General features: G+C 44.7%; 2 protein-coding genes across 6 annotated transcripts in view; one reads left to right on the forward strand and one right to left on the reverse strand.

Annotated features, from left to right (window-relative positions):
* Positions 1-2,360: 2,360 nt before the first annotated feature.
* Positions 2,361-8,178, reverse strand: LOC118940510 (60S ribosomal protein L32-like). Of its 2 annotated transcripts, none has more exons than XM_036950929.1 (4): positions 7,986-8,178; positions 6,077-6,177; positions 3,449-3,630; positions 2,361-2,548 (listed from the first exon to the last, which is right to left on the reverse strand). In XM_036950929.1, the coding sequence occupies exons 2-4, from the start codon at positions 6,170-6,172 to the stop codon at positions 2,419-2,421; spliced, it is 408 nt and encodes a 135-aa protein (XP_036806824.1). In that variant the 5' UTR covers positions 6,173-6,177; positions 7,986-8,178; the 3' UTR covers positions 2,361-2,418. The 2 variants fall into 2 exon arrangements, with proteins under 2 accessions (XP_036806824.1, XP_036806826.1); XM_036950931.1 differs by having other exon boundaries at positions 8,007-8,115.
* A 5,220-nt stretch (positions 8,179-13,398) lies between these two features.
* Positions 13,399-20,482, forward strand: part of ssuh2.1 (ssu-2 homolog, tandem duplicate 1) — a 52,743-nt gene continuing 45,659 nt past the window's right edge. For 2 of the 4 annotated variants that reach the window (XR_005037105.1, XM_036950932.1), the window contains exon 1: positions 13,416-14,133. Coding sequence is in view for 3 of the 4 variants with exons in the window: in XM_036950932.1 (XP_036806827.1) it covers positions 14,106-14,133 (28 nt within the window). In the remaining variant the exon portion in view is untranslated. Of the gene's footprint in view, positions 14,134-20,482 lie in introns of all 4 variants that reach the window. The other 2 variants (XM_036950933.1, XM_036950934.1) reach the window with 2 other exon arrangements.

A 20,482-nucleotide genomic window follows, 5' to 3' on the forward strand; every position in this document is an offset into this window, starting at 1 on the left:
GGGACGCTGTCAGACCATGCTCCACTGTAGGGACGCTGTCAGACCATGCTCCACTGTAGGGACGCTGTCAGACCATGCTCCACTGTAGGGATGCTGTCAGACCATGCTCCACTGTAGGGACGCTGTCAGACCATGCTCCACTGTAGGGACGCTGTCAGACCATGCTCCACTGTAGGGACGCTGTCAGACCATGCTCCCCTGTAGGGACGCTGTCAGACCATGCTCCACTGTAGGGACGCTGTCAGACCATGCTCCACTGTAGGGACGCTGTCAGACCATGCTCCACTGTAGGGACGCTGTCAGACCATGCTCCACTGTAGGGACGCTGTCAGACCATGCTCCACTGTAGGGACGCTGTCAGACCATGCTCCACTGTAGGGACGCTGTCAGACCATGCTCCCCTGTAGGGATGCTGTCAGACCATGCTCCACTGTAGGGACGCTGTCAGACCATGCTCCACTGTAGGGATGCTGTCAGACCATGCTCCACTGTAGGGACGCTGTCAGACCATGCTCCACTGTAGGGAAGCTGTCAGTGACCATCTGCTCTTAGTCATCTCCCTGACCAAGGCCCTTCTCTCCCAATTGCTCAGTTTGGACGGGCGGCCGGCACTAGGAAGTCTTGGTGGTTCCACAGTTTATTTATTGAAGTCCCCACTGTTCTTTGGGGGACTTTCAATGCTGCAGACACGTTTGGTGCCATTCTCCAGATCTGCCTCGTGACACAATCCCGTCTCTAACGGACAACTCCGTCGGCCTCATGGCTTGGTTTTTGCACTGTCAACTGTGGGACCTTTTATATAGGCAGATGTGTGCCTTTCCTAATCATGTCCAATAAATTACCACAGGTAGACAGACCTACAATCAAGTTGTAGAAACATCTCAAGGAGGATCAATGGAAAAACAGGATGCACCGGAGCTCAATTTCTACAAAGCAAATGGTCTGTATATTTATTTTCAATACATTCGCAAAAATGTCTTAAACCTGTTTTCACTTAGTCATGGATTTATTTTTGAATCCGTTCCAGACTAAGGTTGTAATACTGACGCAGGGTACCCCCAACTAGCGTCCCCCGAGTGGCTTTATTTTGCATTTATTGTTGGACATTAAAAACTCAAAATCTAATTTATAAAGCCCTTTTTACATCAAGCCACCAGGAAATCAGCTCCAAGTGATTTTAATTTTGTAAACCGGTGCCAAGTATTCCCACGCAGAGAGAAACACAAGATTATATATAAACGTAGGCAAAGTTTGAAATATATCTGTTAGGACTTCTTGCGGTCAATGTGCAGTCTGCTAATTATTTTTGGGATTACGTTCCCGGCCCCCCAACCATCTGATCAACATACTTTGTATTTTTTTTTGTAATTGGCCTGCAGCTGAATCTAGCTGATGATCACAGCCTTTGAGCCATCATAATGCATTAAGACCCCCTAATATATCACACTAAAGCCATTATAGTGCATTATGACCCCCCCACCCTAAAGCCATTATAATGCATTGACCCCCCCACCCTAAAGCCATTATAATGCATTGACCCCCCACCCTAAAGCCATTATAATGCATTATGACCCCCCACCCCCTAATATATCACACTAAAGCCATTATAATGCATTATGACCCCCCCCCCCCCCTAATATGTCACACTAAAGCCATTATAATGCATTATGACCCCCCCCCTTAATATATCACACTAAAGCCATTATAATGCATTATGACCCCCCACCCCCTAATATATCACACTAAAGCCATTATAATGCATTATGATCCCTCACCCTAATATCACACTAAGCCCTAAAGCCATTATAATGCATTATGACCCCCCCCCACCCTATCACACTAAAGCCATTATAATGCATTAAGACCCCCCACCCTAATATATCACACTAAAGCCATTATAATGCATTATGACCACCCCACCCCCTAATATCACACTAAAGCCATTATAATGCATTATGACCACCCCACCCCCTAATATCACACTAAAGCCATTATAATGCATTATGACCACCCACCCTAATATCACACTAAGCCCTAAAGCCATTATAATGCATTATGACCCCCCACCCTAATATATCACACTAAAGCCATAATGCATTACGACCCCCCCAACCTAATATCACCCTAAGGCCATTATAACTCCCCCCCCTAATATATCACACTAAAGCCATTATAATGCATTATGACTCCCCCCCCCTAATATATCACACTAAAGCCATTATAATGCATTATGACCCCCCACCCTAATATATCACACTAAAGCCATAATGCATTACGACCCCCCCCAACCTAATATCACCCTAAGGCCATTATAATGCATTATGACCCCAACCATATCATAAACAGGCAAATACAGTAAATACTATTGACAGGTGTATAGATCATTTATTGAACAAACAACAGAGCCGTGGTCCCAGATCACTCGTGTTCCTCGCTGCGTAGCCTGGCATTGGGGTTGGTGATCTTGATGGCCAGCTGAGCTGCCCTCTCCACGATCAACTTCCTGTTCTTAGACGACACGTTGTGGGCTATCTCTGCAGCATGGGTCCTGTGGAGGGGAGGGGGGGGGGGGGAAGAGATGGTTATAGTAACAAGACACGAGGGCAAAAGGGGAGATTTCATTTATCTGGAAACAACTGGATGTCATCAGGGTCAATTCAATTTCAATTCAGGAAGTAAACCACAATTCTAATTCCTCAATGCTTATTTAATTCAAATGGAATTAGACCCAACTAGATTTATAGGTCATTATACGCAGGACATCTACTGGACACACACATGCACAAGGGTTAATCCACATAGGAGGGTAGCGGTCTGTCTGCTTGACCAGGCTATTTAATTTCAGAATGTGAGCTATTGTGAGATCAGGCTGTTTTTAAACCAGGCTAGGACACAAACATAAGCCAAAATGAAATATTGCACTTGAATGAACACCTCAAAATAATGAATAGGATTCTAAGAAAAAAAGATTCACAAGACAAACCAAACCATAACATTGCACCACATGCTGAACCATCCGTCTACTTTCTACCCCTGGGCTACGTTCAGTAGGCAACCCAAACGTTGTTCATGAACTGTCATGAATAAAGCCAACAGGACTCCTTATTATACATGTCTATTATATGAGTTGTATATAACATACTTTCCACGGTGAATGTTCCACAAGCGTGGTGCCCCGCTGAACGCAGCCCCGCTGAGCTGAACGCAGCCCCGCTGAGCTGAACGCAGCCCCGCTGAGCTGAACGCAGCCCCGCTGAGCTGAACGCAGCCCCGCTGAACGATCACAGGTGGGATTCCATTTCTGAACACTTCTTGTCATGGATGTAACAATGTTGAAAAGCTCATCCAGTCAATGCTTACACCAACCCAATGCTTTTAGAGCCGTGACGGGGGACAGCCCGAGTGTACACTTTCAGAGGAAGGAAGAAATAAATAAATCGGAACATACTTGTTGCTCATCATGAGGACCTCCAGCTCTCGGATGTTGTGGACCAGGAACTTCCTGAAGCCGGAGGGCAGCATGTGTTTAGTCTTCTTGTTGCTGCCGTAGCCGATGTTGGGCATCAGCATCTGGCCCTTGAAGCGCCGCCGCACCCTGTTGTCGATACCACGGGGTTTTCGCCAGTTTTGCTACAAAAAAAGATAAAAACACAAGTGAGGCGAGTAGTAAGGCGATTATCCTGCAAATACAGTAGCCAGCTAGCGCGGTGACTGAACTGGTCAGGAAAGGGCATAGGACAGTTCACTGGCCCCCTTCCTTATTAAAGACGCACTCCAGGATCTTAAAACACAAATTGGATTCGTAAAATACAAAAAATTGTAGGACATATCATACGAAATGGATGATGTAAAACGAGATTTTTTTTATTTTTTAAAAAGGGCAACTTTTGGATTGCGAGCACCACTTTCAAAACTATTGGCTGAAATTAACCCCCCCCAGGGGTGTATCTTTAGCCTCTTCAGTCCCGATGCATCTCCAGACCTTATATTTAGCCACACAATGAAGTGATTTGACCTTTTTCTGCTCAGGACAACAAGTAGGACACAAAACTATTTGACAAATCAGTTATATTCTTGCGTTTTATTGACGTAATCAAAAACCTGATCAAAATTACATTTTATATGAATACAGTAAGTACGGAAATGGTTTGCTTAGTGGGAAATTAATAAACTAGTCAATGACAATAGCAACTATTTGAGCTTATTACAGTATTATAGACACTATGTTCTGGGATTTCCTATGATCTTCTATGTAGGGCGGCAGGGTAGCCTAGTGGTTAGAGTGTAGGGGCGGCAGGGTAGTCTAGTGGTTAGAGTGTAGGGGCGGCAGGGTAGCCTAGTGGTTAGAGTGTAGAGGAGGCAGGGTAGCCTAGTGGTTAGAGCGTTGGGTCAGTAACTGAAAGGTTGCTAGATCAAATCCCCCGAGCTGACAAGGTACAAAATCTGTCGTTCTGCTCCCTGAACAACCCACTGTTCCTAGACAAGTCATTGAAAAGAAGGATTTGTTCTTTAATAACCGACCTGCCTCGTTAAATTAAGAGGTCAAATAAATGTTTAAAAAAAACAACCTTTTACCTTCCTAACGACTTGTGTAGCTTTTGCGTGAAATAAAGCTGAACATGTCTCAGCGTTTCAAACGTTGCTTTAAATAGTTTGTAGCTCAAACCAGTCGGACTCCTACTTCCGCCTCCGTTATTCAGACCAATCACACGTTTAAAAGGGACTAGAAACCCAAATTTGCTCAGGCGTCGTGTGTGTGTGTGTGTGTGTGTGTGTGTGTGTGTGTGTGTGTGGGGGGGACATTGGGTTAAGGAAACAGCAGCACTAACAAGTGTCACTTTCAGAGATCGCTCTTCATTTGAAAAAAAAAGGTATGTTCCAGATCTCAACAACAACATCTGGGTCATGTTCATTAGACACCAAAACAGAAGAAAAACTGACACAGGAAGGAACTACCGGAATTTGTCCAATAAGAACCACTTGTTTTCCATGTGCCCTAACGCAGTGGTTTTCAAACCTCGCCATCAGGGAGGACCCCCACAAAGGTTTTAAACACGATTTTGTTGTAGCCCTAAACTAGCTCACTGATTTACCTAATCAAGAGCTTGATGATTATCTGACAAGTTGAAATGAGGTTGTAAAACGCCTACCCTAATGAATACAACCCTGGGGAGTCGAGGAGAGGTTGTAAAACGCCTATCCTAATGAATACAACCCTGGGGAGTCGAGGAGAGGTTGTAAAACGCCTACCCTAATGAATACAACCCTGGGGAGTCGAGGAGAGGTTGTAAAACGCCTACCCTAATGAATACAACCCTGGGGAGTCGAGGAGAGGTTGTAAAACGCCTACCCTAATGAATACAACCCTGGGGAGTCGAGGAGAGGTTGTAAAACGCCTACCCTAATGAATACAACCCTGGGGAGTCGAGTCGAGGTTGTAAAACGCCTACCCTAATGAATACAACCCTGGGGAGTCGAGGAGAGGTTGTAAAACGCCTACCCTAATGAATACAACCCTGGGGAGTCGAGGTTGTAAAACGCCTACCCTAATGAACACAACCCTGGGGAGTCGAGGTTGTAAAACGCCTACCCTAATGAACACAACCCTGGGGAGTCGAGGTTGTAAAACGCCTACCCTAATGAATACAACCCTGGGGATTCGAGGAGAGGTTGTAAAACACCTACCCTAATGAACACAACCCTGGGGAGTCGAGGAGAGGTTGTAAAACGCCTACCCTAATGAACACAACCCTGGGGAGTCGAAGAGAGGTTGTCAAACGCCTACCCTAATGAATACAACCCTGGGGATTCGAGGTTGTAAAACGCCTACCCTAATGAACACAACCCTGGGGAGTCGAGGAGAGGTTGTAAAACGCCTACCCTAATGAACACAACCCTGGGGAGTCGAGGAGAGGTTGTAAAACGCCTACCCTAATGAACACAACCCTGGGGAGTCGAGGAAAGGTTGTAAAACGCCTACCCTAATGAACACAACCCTGGTTCAGCCCATTAACGTAGCAAAGATTCAAATATTGTTTGTTACAATTAATTATATAGCGGCCAACATCTACCGTACCTTGACTTTGACATAGCGGTCCGACTGATGTCTGATGAACTTCTTCACCCTCTTCTTGACGATCTTGGGCCTTTTCAGAGGCCTCAACGCTGCCATGTTGCCTGGAGGAACAGAAACAGTCCGTTAGCAGTACCCGGGAGGAAGAAGTATTTTATTAGCTACCCAGTGTAACGGCCCCAGTGTAACAGGTTAGGCCCCAGTGTAACAGGTTAGGCCCCAGTGTAACGGGTTAGGCCCCAGTGTAACGGCCCCAGTGTAACGGGTTAGGCCCCAGTGTAACGGCCCCAGTGTAACAGGTTAGGCCCCGGTGTAACGGCCCCAGTGTAACAGGTTGGGCCCCAGTGTAACGGGTTAGGCCCCAGTGTAACGGGTTAGGCCCCAGTGTAACGGCCCCAGTGTAACAGGTTAGGCCCCAGTGTAACGGCCCAGTGTAACGGCCCCAGTGTAACAGGTTAGGCCCCAGTGTAACAGGTTGGGCCCCAGTGTAACGGCCCCAGCGTAACGGCCCCAGTGTAACAGGTTAGGCCCCAGTGTAACGGCCCAGTGTAACAGGTTAGGCCCCAGTGTAACAGGTTGGGCCCCAGTGTAACGGGTTAGGCCCCAGTGTAACGGGTTAGGCCCCAGTGTAACAGCCCCAGTGTAACGGGTTAGGCCCCAGTGTAACGGCCCCAGTGTAACAGCCCCAGTGTAACGGGTTAGGCCCCAGTGTAACAGCCCCCCCCCCCCAACCTGTTTTGTGTGTGTCCTTCCTGTGGTTAGGATAAAAGCTGAAGTCAATTAGGTTAGCAACGCAAAATAGCTTAATGTAGCCACCTCGATGCATTCAGCTAGGCTAGCAGGCTACCTTTATTGGTTGGCTGGATGAGTTTGCGTTCAATTGACTAATTAGTCAAAAAAAAAAATGGGATTACCTTTATTAAACTAGGCAAGTCAAGAACAAATTCTTATTTACAATGGCGGCCTACCCCGGACAAACCCTAACGATAATGGGCCAATTGTGCGTCGTCCTGTGGTACTCCCAATCAAATGTTATTTGTTACATGCACCGACTATAGCGTATGTAGACTGTGTGTAGACCTCACAGTGAAATGCTTACTTACAAGCCCTTAACCAACAATGCAGTTAAGAAAAATACCTCAAAAAGGGAAAAGATAAAAGTAACAAATGTAAGGAATCGAACCAGGGGTCTGTAGTGACGCCTCTAGCACAGAGATGCGGCGCTTTAGACCGCTGCGCCACTCAGCAGCCCAAAATCATCATGTATAGTATTCCTCAAAAACACTGGTCACTGTGTGTGTAGGTTTAGCGTATGAAATGACTGCCAATTGTTCTCTTGAACGCAAACTCTTCCAGCCACACAATAAAAAGGTATCTTGCTAGCCAATTCCCCCCAAGTTGACTCGTTAATATACCCGCATCATTTGTAACAACTTGTTCATGTTGATGTGCAGTGTTTCACGCTTCAGTAGAGATATTTGAGGCGAAAGGACAAAAGCGCCGCAGACTGCTGTGATCACAGACATGATGGGACAGCCACGTCCCTTTAGTTGACAACTAGCCATATGGTCTCAGAAAACGAAACCGCCTAGTTTCCCCAACTTTTAGTTACGTGTAGTCAAACCCATAGACCGAATACACTAGCATATATCATTTGGACAACTATGGATCTGCAACAACAACAACAAAGACCCGTCGCTGCTTGTAGAGTTAAATAACGTTAGCGGCTACTTTTAAACATCATTTGGTCGGACATTGCAGTGTCCAATGTGCCCGTCTTTATAACAACCACACATCTACAATAACGATAGAATATATACAGTTCGATTGAATATATAATGAATATCGTTGATTTTAATGGATTAAAGTGATATAATTATAACGATGCTGTCAGATTGTCACGTTCACTTACGGTTCGGTCTCGTATGCCTACCTGGAGGCAGATGAAGGAAAGAGGGTGGAGATTGTTCTTCCTTCCTCTTCCGTGTCTTTCAAACAAATATTTAAATAACTAAACCAAGATAGATCACAACCTGTCGTTTCCAATGGAAATAAGTGAGTGCTAGTGGGCAGAGTCAAACACGAGCTAGCGAGATTCTATTGGCTCGTTCTAGTATTATTTGCATATTTCCGTTAGGGAACGCCTACTCTGTGAAGTGTGCATATGTAATAACTCTATTCGCCTTCCCACTTCTCGTAAACAACGCGATTTTTTACAACTTTGGCAAAGGGTAAATTCTTCAAAACGTAGTCCACTCTGTTCGTAACAGATTTCTAGGTTTTGGAAATAAAAAACTGTGTTGAGATCAAATGTTTCATCGATTAGAAAATGTGCATCTTCCACTGCTGGCCACATGGCTACCATATTTGGTAGTGGGTGGAAACGCCAAGCGGATGCTTCACATTTATACATCCAGTGAAATATCTGTCACATTGTTCTATCTGTGACTAAGCTTCTTCTTCTTCTTATTCTTCTTCGTCTTCTTCTTCTTCTTCTATGGGTTTTATGGCGGATTTACAACCCTGAAAGGTGTATTGCCGCCACCAACTGGACGGGTTGAAAAAAACAAGGCAAAACAAAAATCCATTCGTGATAGGGGAAAACTAACTTAACTGGCAGTGCGATTAATTACCACAGCTATAAAGGCCACAATGTCCACCTTCTTAATAACCTTTAAAATATCAGGGTCCTGCTGGTGAAATGGAACCCCTGTAGCCTGCAGTGAATGCCAATCCACTTTAACCACGTCCAAAATCTATACAGTGATCACACTGCATTGGTCTTGGGATAAATGTAGTTTATATACCCCAACTGCACTTGAGTAGGGATGAGACTTCATATATTAAAAAAAAAAACCCAGAAGAACAGCTAGACTCTAGACTCTTCAACATCGACTTCCCATGAGACGCCAGATATCACCCTCTTGTTCCCGAAGAGACACGACACGTCAAACTTCGTAACTCAGGTGGGACGCAACACACGTTCTTTTCTGATCCGCAGCAATACAACAACAACAACAACAACAACAACCGAAACGAGGCCGTCTCTCGTGATCCTTACAGCCTTCTCTTTACCCAGCACTTTCTCCACCAGTTTGGGATATCTCAAATGGAATCACTCAAGAACGGTCATCCGACCAACTGCTCCTCATTAACAAACCGTACTCCTAGAAGATACGAAGGGACATTCTCAGCACTGTACACTACTTCGCTGTGTTTTCCCATTCTTTTGGACAATATTCCAATTCTCCTCGATTCTCCTGCCATTAGATTCCCAATCCGCATCAGCGTCCACTTCCTCCATCTTTCCTCTCACCGATCACCTCAGTCCCTGTTGTAGTTGACATGGCGGAGGTTTTACCGGCGGTCGGCATTCAATATGTTGCATTACCGCCCCCAACTGAACTATAGCACAAAGTAACACTTTGTGATACAAAATGGGGAATTGGAGAATTTTTTAAATATAAAACAATATTTTTAATTACCCTTCCCAACTAGCCCTACACTCATTTAAAAACCCACTACCCCATTCCACTACTTTGACCCTATCTGCTCCTGCACTATGCCAGCGGTCTGGGAGGACGGGACACCGCCACTAAACACACCCTAGAACTCTTCTGAAGTCAAATCTCATACACCCAAATACTTCTCTGCAGCTGCCACCATATTGTCTGTGATTTACATTCCATTTCTGTGGTACAGTTGATAACCATTGCTATGAACGCTAAGAAGCCAACCTTACTGAAGCAAACATCACTCGTTTGTCTATATCTCTGTGCTGGCACAGATGTATTACTCACAGCGATCCTCTCAGGATCCTTGACCCTTGACCCATCCTCCTCCACTTTCTTCACTGCCTCAGCATACCAACCTCTGCACTACTCTGACTACCTCAACACACCTCTCTCGCAACAGACACTTCCGATCCCCAGCAACATGGGCACCCCTACAGTTGACAGACACAACTGTATCCACCAAAACTACACAATCCTCTGTCCCATGCCCTCCTGCACACTCCCCACATCTTGGAATCTCCCTCTTACACACGACTGCAACATGACCATCAACGTTGCACCTGAAACAGCGCAGTTGATTCTGCACAAAAGCTTTAACAGGAAAACTGATATACTAACATGACTCTCACAGACCTGTAACTTCTTTAAGAGGCTCCTCAGTGGTCTTGTATGTCTTCCATTTCCTATTAATTGCTCCCACAGTTGATTTCTTCAAACCAAGCTGCTTACCTATTGCAGATTCAGTCTTCCCAGCCTGGTGCAGGTCTACAATTTTGTTTCTGGTGTCCTTTGACAGCTCTGTGGTCTTGGCCATAGTGGAGTTTGGAGTGTGACTCTTAGAGGTTGTGGACAGGTGTCTTTTATACTGATAACAAGTTCAAACAGGTGCCATGAATACAGGTAACGAGTGGAGGACAGAGGAGCCTCTTAAAGAAGAAGTTACAGGTCTGTGAGAGCCAGAAATCTTGCTTGTTTGTAGGTGACCAAATACTTATTTTCCACCATAATTTGCAAATAAATTCATTAAAAATCCTACAATGTGATTTTCTGGATTTTTTTTCTCATTTTGTCTGTCATAGTTGAAGTGTACCTATGATGAAAATTACAGGCCTCTCTCATCTTTTTCAGTGGGAGAACTTGCACAATTGGTGGCTGACTAAATACTTTTTTGCCCCACTGTGTATATATATATATATATATATATATATATATATATATATAAATAGTTTTTGCCACCATCATTATTCGCCTCTAGCCTCTCACTACAATAGTTTTTTTGTGAGTAAAATCCCTGTTTTTGCACCTAAGGCCTATTCTTTGCCTTCTGACTGCCTGCCTACTAGAACATTCTACATTCTGAATCAGGGGAGGCTGGAGAACTATCTACACTTCTTTTCTTTCAAGTTTGTATATAAAAAAAAAAAAAATTAAATATATTTTTTTATGCACACAAAAAAAGGGTGTTGATTGATCTCCATCCTCCGCTAATTCAGAATATATACATGTTTTATTTGACATGACATTCTTGGTTCAAAAACTATTGACGAGAGAACCAAATATACGATATAAAACACATTTTACCTCGGTATACCGGACCATATACCTATCGGCTCTCTAAAAAGTCGGGTAGGCCTAAACAACATTTCCCTGTGGAGATTTTGTCTCATTTCGAGCAGTTGAAGGACAAACCACACAGACAACTGTAAGTTTAAATGTAATTTTATTCAATATTCTGGCTTGTAGGGAACATTTACACTATTATTATTATTTATAGCATTAGTTTCAGGCTGTATGTATCAATTCATTGTGTATTACAGCCTGATTAATCAGACTCCCTGCCTGACCGCAAGACACCTTTTCACATTGTGATTCCTTTTTATTCTATTCTAGTATAGTGTTTTAGTATTCTACTATTGTAATTAAGCAATAAGGCCTGAGGAGGTGTGGTATATGGTCAATATACTACGGCTAAGGGCTGTTCTTATGTTTGACGCAACGCTGAGTGCCTGGACACAGCCCTTAGCCGTGGTATATTGGCCATATACCAAAACCCCCCGAGGTGCCTTATTGCTGTTATAAACTGGTTATCAACCTTCTTTTCTTATTTTTTTCTAACTTTACATTTATTTAACTAGGCAAATCAGTTGAGAACAAATTCTTATGTACAATGACGGCCTACCAGAAGGCAAAATACCTCCTGCGGGGATGGGGGGCTGGGATTTTTTATTTTTTATTAATACATAAATAAATATAGGACAAAACACACATCACGACAAGAGAGACCTAAAGACAACAACATAGCAAGGCAGCAACACATGACAACACAGCATGGTAGCAACTAGAGGTCGACTGATTATGATTTTTCAACGCTGATACCGATTATTGGAAGACCAAAAAAGCTGATACCGATTAATCTGCCGATTAAAAAAAAAGAAGTGTAATAATAACAATTACAACAATACTGAATGAACACTTATTTTAACTTAATATAATACATCAATAAAATCAATTTAGCATCAAGTAAATAATGAAACATGTTCAATTTGGTTTAAATAATGCAAAAACAAAGTGTTGGAGAAGAAACTAAAAGTGCAATATGTGCAATGTAAGAAAGCTAACGTTTAAGTTCCTTGTTCATAACATGAGAACATATGAAAGCTGGTGGTTCCTTTTAACATGAGTCTTCAATATTCCCAGGTAAGAAGTTTTAGGTTGTAGTTATTATAGGAAGTATAGGACTATTTCCCTCTATACCATTTGTATTTCATTAACCTTTGACTATTGGATGTTCTTATAGGCACTTCAGTATTGCCAGTGTAACAGTGTAGCTTCCGTCCCTCTCCTCGCCCTCCCTGGGCTCGAACCAGCAACACAACGACAACAGCCACCATCGAAGCAGCGTTACCCATGCAGAGCAAGGGGAACAACTACTAGAAGGCTCAGAGCGAGTGACGTTTGAAACGCTATTAGCGCACACTAACTAGCTAGCCGGTTACACCAGCCTAATCTCGGGAGTTGACAGGTTTGAGGTCATAAACAGCGTAATGTTTGACGCACAGGAAGAGCTGCTGGCAAAACGCACGAACGCTGCCAAAGTGCTGTTTGAATTAATGTTTACGTGCCTGCTTCTGCCTACCACCGCTCAGTCAGATACTTAGATACTTGTATGCTTGTATGCTCAGTCAGATTATATGCAACGCAGGACACGCTAGATAATATCTAATGCTAGCTAGCAATTTACCTCGGTTTACTGCATTCGCGTAACAGGCAGTCTGTGGAGTGCAACGAGAGAGAGGCAGGTCGTTATTGCGTTGGACTAGTTAACTGTAAGGTTGCAAGATTGGATCCCCCGATCTGACAAGGTGAAAATCTGTCGTTCTGCCCCTGAACAAGACAGTTAACCCACCGTTCCTAGGCCGTCATTGAAAATAAGAGTGTTTTCTTAAATGACTTGCCTAGTTAAATTAAGATATAAAAAATATATATTTAAAAAATCAGCAAATCAGCGCCCAAAAATACCGATTTCCGATTGTTATGAAAACTTGAAATCGGCCCTAATTAATCGGCCATTCCGATTAAATTCATAAAAACAACATGGTAGCAACACAACATTGTAGCAACACAACATTGTATGTAGCAACACAACATTGTAGCAACACAACATAAAAACAACATTGTAGCAACACAAAACATGGTACAAACATTATTGGGCACAGACAACAGCACAAAGGGCAAGAAGGTAGAGACAACAATACATCACACAAAGCGACCCAGTGATGTACAACAGTACAAATAAATGTTTTGTCATACTCTGATATACCACGGCTTTCAGCCAATCAGCATTCAGGGCTCAAACCACCCAGTTTATAATCTAGTGTAAACTATGGTTAAACATTCCATTAAGTATTTATTACCTGTTGACGTTGCATGAAACTGAATCACTGTTCGGATAACGGCCCAGAGGCTCAATGTGTTTGTGTGGTTGTGGATGATATATATCCTCGGTCTTATCTAGAGTACAGTACTGGAACGCCCTGTGTCTGATATAGCCTCTCCTCGGTCTGATCTAGAGTACAGTACAGGAACTCCCTGTATCTGGTATAGCCTCTCCTCGGTCTGATCTGGAGTACAGTACCGGAACGCCCACCACTACACTGAACATGCTCGTCCGGAGTGCGTGAGAGCACACTGCGAAGAGGATAGAATAGAGAAACCAAAACTCTTCAACTCAGAAAATGTACTCTATGGAAGATAGCAAATGTTTTTTTTTATGAACCCCATCGAATGTTGGAGCAAAGTAATTATATGGCAGTTTTGTAAAAACAAAATCTATTTTTTCCCCGGGCGTGGTTTGCACTCAGCATTCCTTGATACATGTCATGTGACCGAGGATTAATTTAAACAGTACATTAAAAGGGGCTGGAATAGGGTCAGGTTTAGAGAAAGTCCGTCGTGCTTCTTATGCAGTATAGCCTGCCTAAGTGTGTTTAGATAGTTTGAAATAAACAAACCAGGGTATGGACGAGAAGGATGACGAACAGCTTGGTGAGTTTCGTTTTTTGTTGTTGTAATTTACTACAAGAAAGTTAAAGTGGACATTTGGACATCTCCTAGTGCAGTGGTTCCCAACCAGGGGTACTTGGCATATGAACGGGGGAGCTTGAGAAGACTCGTGAGACCATAGGCCTAATGTTAAAATGTACATAAGGGGGTACTTCTGGGGTACGTCGGGCAAAGCAAAATTCAGTTGGTGGTACAGTAACTGGAAAAGGTTGGGAACCACGGTCCTAGGGCATGGTTCCCCAATAGGCAACCCTTTATTTGCCCCCCCCCCCCTCAAGCTTTCTGACGCCCCCAAATTAAAAGTATGTAAAATTCATCAGGAATATCAGATCAAATATATTTTAATTCAGTATTTCGACGCATAAATACATATTTATACTGTGTGTAGGCCGATGTATTTTCTGTCAACGGACAAACATAAAATCGATAAATCAATCAACAGAGAGGCATATGTAATCAAGGTTTGAAAAGATGATGTTTTCTGTATCTGTTTGGGATTCTTGCGGTCAATTTTGCAGTGTAGCCTACAAAATCATTCATAACGCCACGTTTTCATCCAGAGTTTTTATGCGAGTAAATCCATACCCTATAAAGACAAATCATGACAGCCCTGATGGAAACAAGACGTTACTGTACAATTTTATAAACAGATCATTTGTTCGTTCGTCATGGTGGGATCTGTTTGTGTCGGTAAAATGTATTATGCGCAAGTCCACGTGATGAGATGATTATTATGGATAAGAGCGAGAATATTAGAATTTGTCAAACTGCAGTCAAGTGTTGATAATCACGTCACCAGAATAAGTCCCTCAATATTTATCGGAAAGCAGCGTCAGACTCAACACCCTATACTTTCACAACCACTTCAAATTCATCATCATTTATTTCATCTGTATCCTAATAAACTTCATGGTTTGCCAAGTTGTAGTGGGACGACCACATACCATATCACCGCGTGACTCCACATGTACTTAGTTTGTTGTTATTGTTATTATATCAATATTTACGCGTAAAGACATTTCCACCGCCATTTCGCACATAATTAATTTTACCGATACAAAAATCTCCCACTATGTCGAACTAACAAATTATGTCGGAATTTATACAATTGTACTGAAACGATTTGTTTCCATTACAGCTGTCGTGTTTTGTTTTTATATTCGGTTTTACTCGCATAAAAACTGTGAATGGAAAGGTGGGTACCACCCGGGTTTCAATCCAAACGTTTTATGCTAGTAAAATGTACATGTGTGATAAAACGTTTGACAACATGCCTGATGGAAACGGCTAATATGTCGCTAAACGTTCCAATGTCGACAAAACAGAATAAACTCGACAAGCTGGGATACGATGCGAATTCCCCCCTTTAAGGGTGCCCATGAGGTCTCTTAACTTCATTATGGATATCAATCAATATAACAGCCTTTTTTGTGGAGTTAAATGCATTCCTCCATCCAGTTTCATGTGTGTGTAAGGTATTTTTGCCTGTGTGCGTAGTGAGTGTGTCGACTATGTTATGGGTGTAAGATGGCACAGTGATGCCATCTGTTGGTAAATGTTCATTACTGCAACTCTTGTGTTTTACCGGGGTGCTTGAGATACCCGGATGTGTTGTGATGTACTGAACAAGACTGGTTACTCGCATCAATGCCTCTGTCTCGTCATTTAGCATTCAAACATGGTGTCAGAGTCGGATAACTAACCATGCTTTCCGCAAATTAGAGTCACCTGCTCTGGTTTACAAACAAATGCTTATTTGTGTAAAATTTCGCCCGGAATTGGCCTTAAGCTAGAGTGAGTTTGCTAGTTAGCTTCAGTGTTGTTAGCATCGGTTAGACATGGCAGCGAACATTCCCCCTCCCGCCGTTATGAAGCTCAGCGGGGATTGGAGCACGAACTGGGATACGTTTAGAGGTGAATGGGAGGACTATGCGCTAGCAACGGGACTTCTGGAAAAGGAAGATGAGGTAGTGGCTGCCACTTTGAGGACTATAATGGGAACTGAATGCCGACACGTATACAAACACAACCTGAACCTAACAGCAGCACAGCAAGGTAACGCTATAGCTATTCTTGATGCTCTTGAACATTACTTTACGCCAGCAAAGAACGTCATCTACGAGCGTTATGTTTTCGGTCGTTGCAAACAGGAGGACGGGGAGTCCATTGACAGCTTTGTCACTAGGTTAAGGGAAAAGGCAGCTACATGTGACTATGGTGCTTTAAGAGATGAACTGATCAGAGATACGATTGTGCTTGGCATAACGGATGAGGGCACCCGCAGACGTTTGCTGAGAGAACGTGACCTGACGCTGGCCTTGGCAGTGGAGACATGCCGTGCAGCAGAGCTTACTGATATACGGATGAGGTCCATGGAGCTAGAAAGGCAACATACGGACAATGTAAACGCTACATTCAGGCAGCCAGTAAAGAAATTCCCCTTTGCCACAGCTAATGCTAATACTACAGCCAACTCTGCAGTAGACAACCCCAATACATGCCGATATTGTGGCATTTCTCATGGACGAGGAAAAGAACACTGCCCAGCCTATGGAAAAATATGCAAATCCTGTGGTACAGCTAATCACTTCGCAAGGGTCTGCATGAAAAGCAAGAGAAAGGAGGGTAAAGTGCACTCCATGGAAACAAACACAGATGAAGGGAACGACAGCACAGAGGATGTATATGCTAGCGAGTGCATAGGGGCAGTGAGGGCAAAAGGACAAAAGTGGTTTGTCACTCTGCTACTTAATAATAAACCACAGCAATGCCAGCTAGATTCAGGGGCCACATGCAACGTTATGAGCCTTAAAGACAAAAGGAGGCTTGCGCCCAGAGACAAACTCACACAGAGTAGCACCAAGCTGAAACTGTATTCAGGCCAGTTCATGACCTCTTTAGGCCTGTTTGTGACAGAGTGTGTTTTACGTGGCCAGAAATACACCCTTGAGTTTGAAATAGTTGAGGCTAGTCAACAGCCATTACTGTCAGGTTCTACATGCGAGCGCCTTGGACTTATTAACTTCACCATCCCAGCTGATCTTAACATTATTGACAAAGTCCAGGCTGGGCCCCTGAGCAAGGAGACACTCCTAAGCAAGTACCATGATGTCTTCAACGCACCGGTCGAGTCAGTTCCTGGGGAAGTCCACTTTGAGTTGGACGCAGAAATCCAGCCTGTCCAGTGTGCACCCCGCAATGTACCAGTGGCCATGAAAGCAGCTACGAAGGCTCAGCTTGACAAATACGAAGCAGATGGCCACATCATATCCGTCACCGAGCCTACGGACTGGATAAGTAATATGGTTATCGTCAAGAAACCAGACAAGCTACGGATATGCATTGATCCTAAACACCTCAACCGGGCTCTGCGACGTTCACATTACATTATGCCCACGTTGGAGGATGTTCTTTACAAGCTCCCAAAGGCCAGAGTCTTCACGCTCGTGGATGCCAGAGATGCCTTTCTGCAGTGCAAGCTCGACGAGCCCAGCAGCTACATGACCACCTTTTGGACACCCTGGGGCAGGAAGAGGTGGTTGAAGCTTCCGTTTGGTGTCTCCGTGGCTCCAGAGGTGTATCAGCGGAAACAGCATGAGCTGTTGATGGGACTTAGTGGCGTGGAACCCATAGCAGATGACATTCTCGTAGTGGGCTGTGGGGACAGTGATGAGGAGGCAGAATGTGACCATGACGCCAAGCTGCTGGCCCTGATGGTCAGATGCAGACAGGTCAAGCTAAGGCTAAGCATAAAAAAGCTTCAGTTTAAAGTGCCAGAGGTCCGCTTTCATGGGCACATCTTGTCCTCCACCGGATTGAAGGCGGATCCTGAAAAAGTGAAGGCTGTCTTGGAAATGCCCCACCCATCTGACGTGAAGGGAGTGCAGCGCTTCGTCGGATTCGTCACCTACCTGGCCAAATTCCTACCGCGGCTCTCTGAAGTGTGTGAGCCACTGAGGAGGCTCATGGACAAGGACACCATCTGGCATTGGCTCCCAAAACATGACGCAGCGGTGAGGGAAATAAAACAACTGGTCACCCAGACACCTGTACTGCGATACTACAATGTGTCAAAACCTGTCACGATTCAGAGTGACTCAAGCCAGTATGGACTTGGCTGTTGCCTCATGCAGGAGGGCCAGCCTGTGGCATTCGCCTCTAGGGCACTCACCCCAACAGAGCAGAACTATGCCCAGATAGAGAAGGAGTGCCTCAGCATTGTGTTTGCATGCCAACGCTTCCACCACTACCTGTACGGGCGCGACAATATTACCGCAGAGACCGATCACAAGCCCCTTATTGCTATATTCAGCAAGCCTCTCCTGAATGCCCCAAAACGACTGCAGAGCATGCTACTGGCCCTACAAAACTACAACCTCAAGGTGGTGTATAAGCCAGGGCCAGAGATGTATGTGAGTGACACGCTCAGCAGGGCTACTGCATCAGGCACTCACACACGCTCCATGCATGAACAACACGCAGTGTGCAGCTTGCAAACAGAGCAAGTGGATGTTGAACACATCAACCAGGCTGACTACCTTAATGTTACGGACCAGCGCCTTATACAAATCAGACAGCACACAGACAGGGACGGGCAACTCCAGGCATTGAGGTCTGTGATTCTGATGGGCTGGCCCGACTGCAGGGAAGAAACTGCTTTAGCCGTCAGAGAATATTGGCCAATCAAAGAGGAGCTCAGTGTTCAAAACGGAGTGATATTCAAGAGTCAGAGAGTCGTTATTCCCCGGTCTCTGCGCCCTGAGATGTTGGCACGCGTGCACTCAAGTCACATAGGAGGTGAGGCCTGTTACAGACAAGCACGTGACACACTGTATTGGCCAGGAATGCAGAGTGAAATTAAAGACTATGTCAGTAAATGCACAATCTGCAATGAATATGCCATTGAGCAACAGAGAGAGACGATGATGTCCCACGAGCTACCGATGCGCCCCTGGCAGATAGTAAGTCTAGATCTCTTCCAGCACAGTGGCAAAGACTTTCTGCTGGTAGTCGATCATTACTCAGACTTTTGGGAGATCGACCTCCTCCCCGACCTCTCAGCAGAGACAACGATCAAACGCTGCAAGGCTCAGTTTGCCCGCTATGGACAGCCAGATAGGGTAATTTCAGACAATGGACCCCAATTCTCCGGAGTTGAGTTCCGAAAATTTGCTGCAGGATGGGAATTCGAGCACGTCACTTCATCACCACGACACCCAAAAGCTAATGGGAAGGCAGAGTCCGCAGTAAAAATCGCAAAGAACCTCTGCAAAAAGGCTCTGCGAGAGGGCAAAGATCCTTGGAAAGCAATCCTGCAGTGGCGCAATACCCCGACAGAAGGCATGGACAGCAGCCCGGCACAGCGCCTCATGGCACGGCGCTTAAAAGCAGCTCTGCCAGTAGCCAGCACTCTCCTGGAGCCATGTGTGGTGACAGACGTGCTGGTGAAGCTACGTCACAGAAGACAGGTCTCCAAGTTCATCTACGACAAATCAGCAAAAGACTTACCTGAGCTCAGGGTGGGTGAAACGGTGCGAATGAAGCCACTACCAGGGGACCGGACAGGCCTCTGGAGACTCGGATCCTGTGTACAGAAAGTGGCACCACGCTCCTACTTGGTCGAAGTGAATGGATCACTGTACCGTCGTAACAGGGTTGACCTTCGGATTGCTGAGACAGCACCTACTCAGAACCCTGATGGTCAAAGGGGTCGCATGACAAAAGACAGAACCCCAGCAAGTCACATGGGGCCTGAGGCACTGGGCGAAGAGCCAGGGGATCACAGGTCGGCCGCTCCCTCACCCATCAATTCTCCCCTTAGACATTCAGGTGACACGCCTGTGCGGGAACCCGCAGTCCTCGCAGACAAGCCCCCTGTCTTTTCACGATGCGGGCGTCTGTCCCAGCCACCAAAAAGACTTAATCTGTAGGTTTCCCATCAGGGATTGTTGACAGAGATAAAAGTGAAGAGAATATCAAAATGTGTTGTTGTTCTGGAAAAAAAAAAAAAAAAAAAAAAAAAATACTAAACTGTTCATGTTGGAAATTGTTACTAGGTTTGCTTTGTTAGTGAATTGACACCTCCTGTCCTATTTTATTAAAGGGAAGATGTTATGGGTGTAAGATGGCACAGTGATGCCATCTGTTGGTAAATGTTCATTACTGCAACTCTTGTGTTTTACCGGGGTGCTTGAGATACCCGGATGTGTTGTGATGTACTGAACAAGACTGGTTACTCGCATCAATGCCTCTGTCTCGTCATTTAGCATTCAAACAGACTATTATGTTTCCAAATTGAATTTCAATGACGTCTCCAAGGGCTTCTCCTCGT

The sequence above is a fragment of the Oncorhynchus mykiss genome, chromosome 17 (assembly GCF_013265735.2).
Source record: "Oncorhynchus mykiss isolate Arlee chromosome 17, USDA_OmykA_1.1, whole genome shotgun sequence".
In the NCBI taxonomy this organism is placed as follows: domain Eukaryota; kingdom Metazoa; phylum Chordata; class Actinopteri; order Salmoniformes; family Salmonidae; genus Oncorhynchus; species Oncorhynchus mykiss.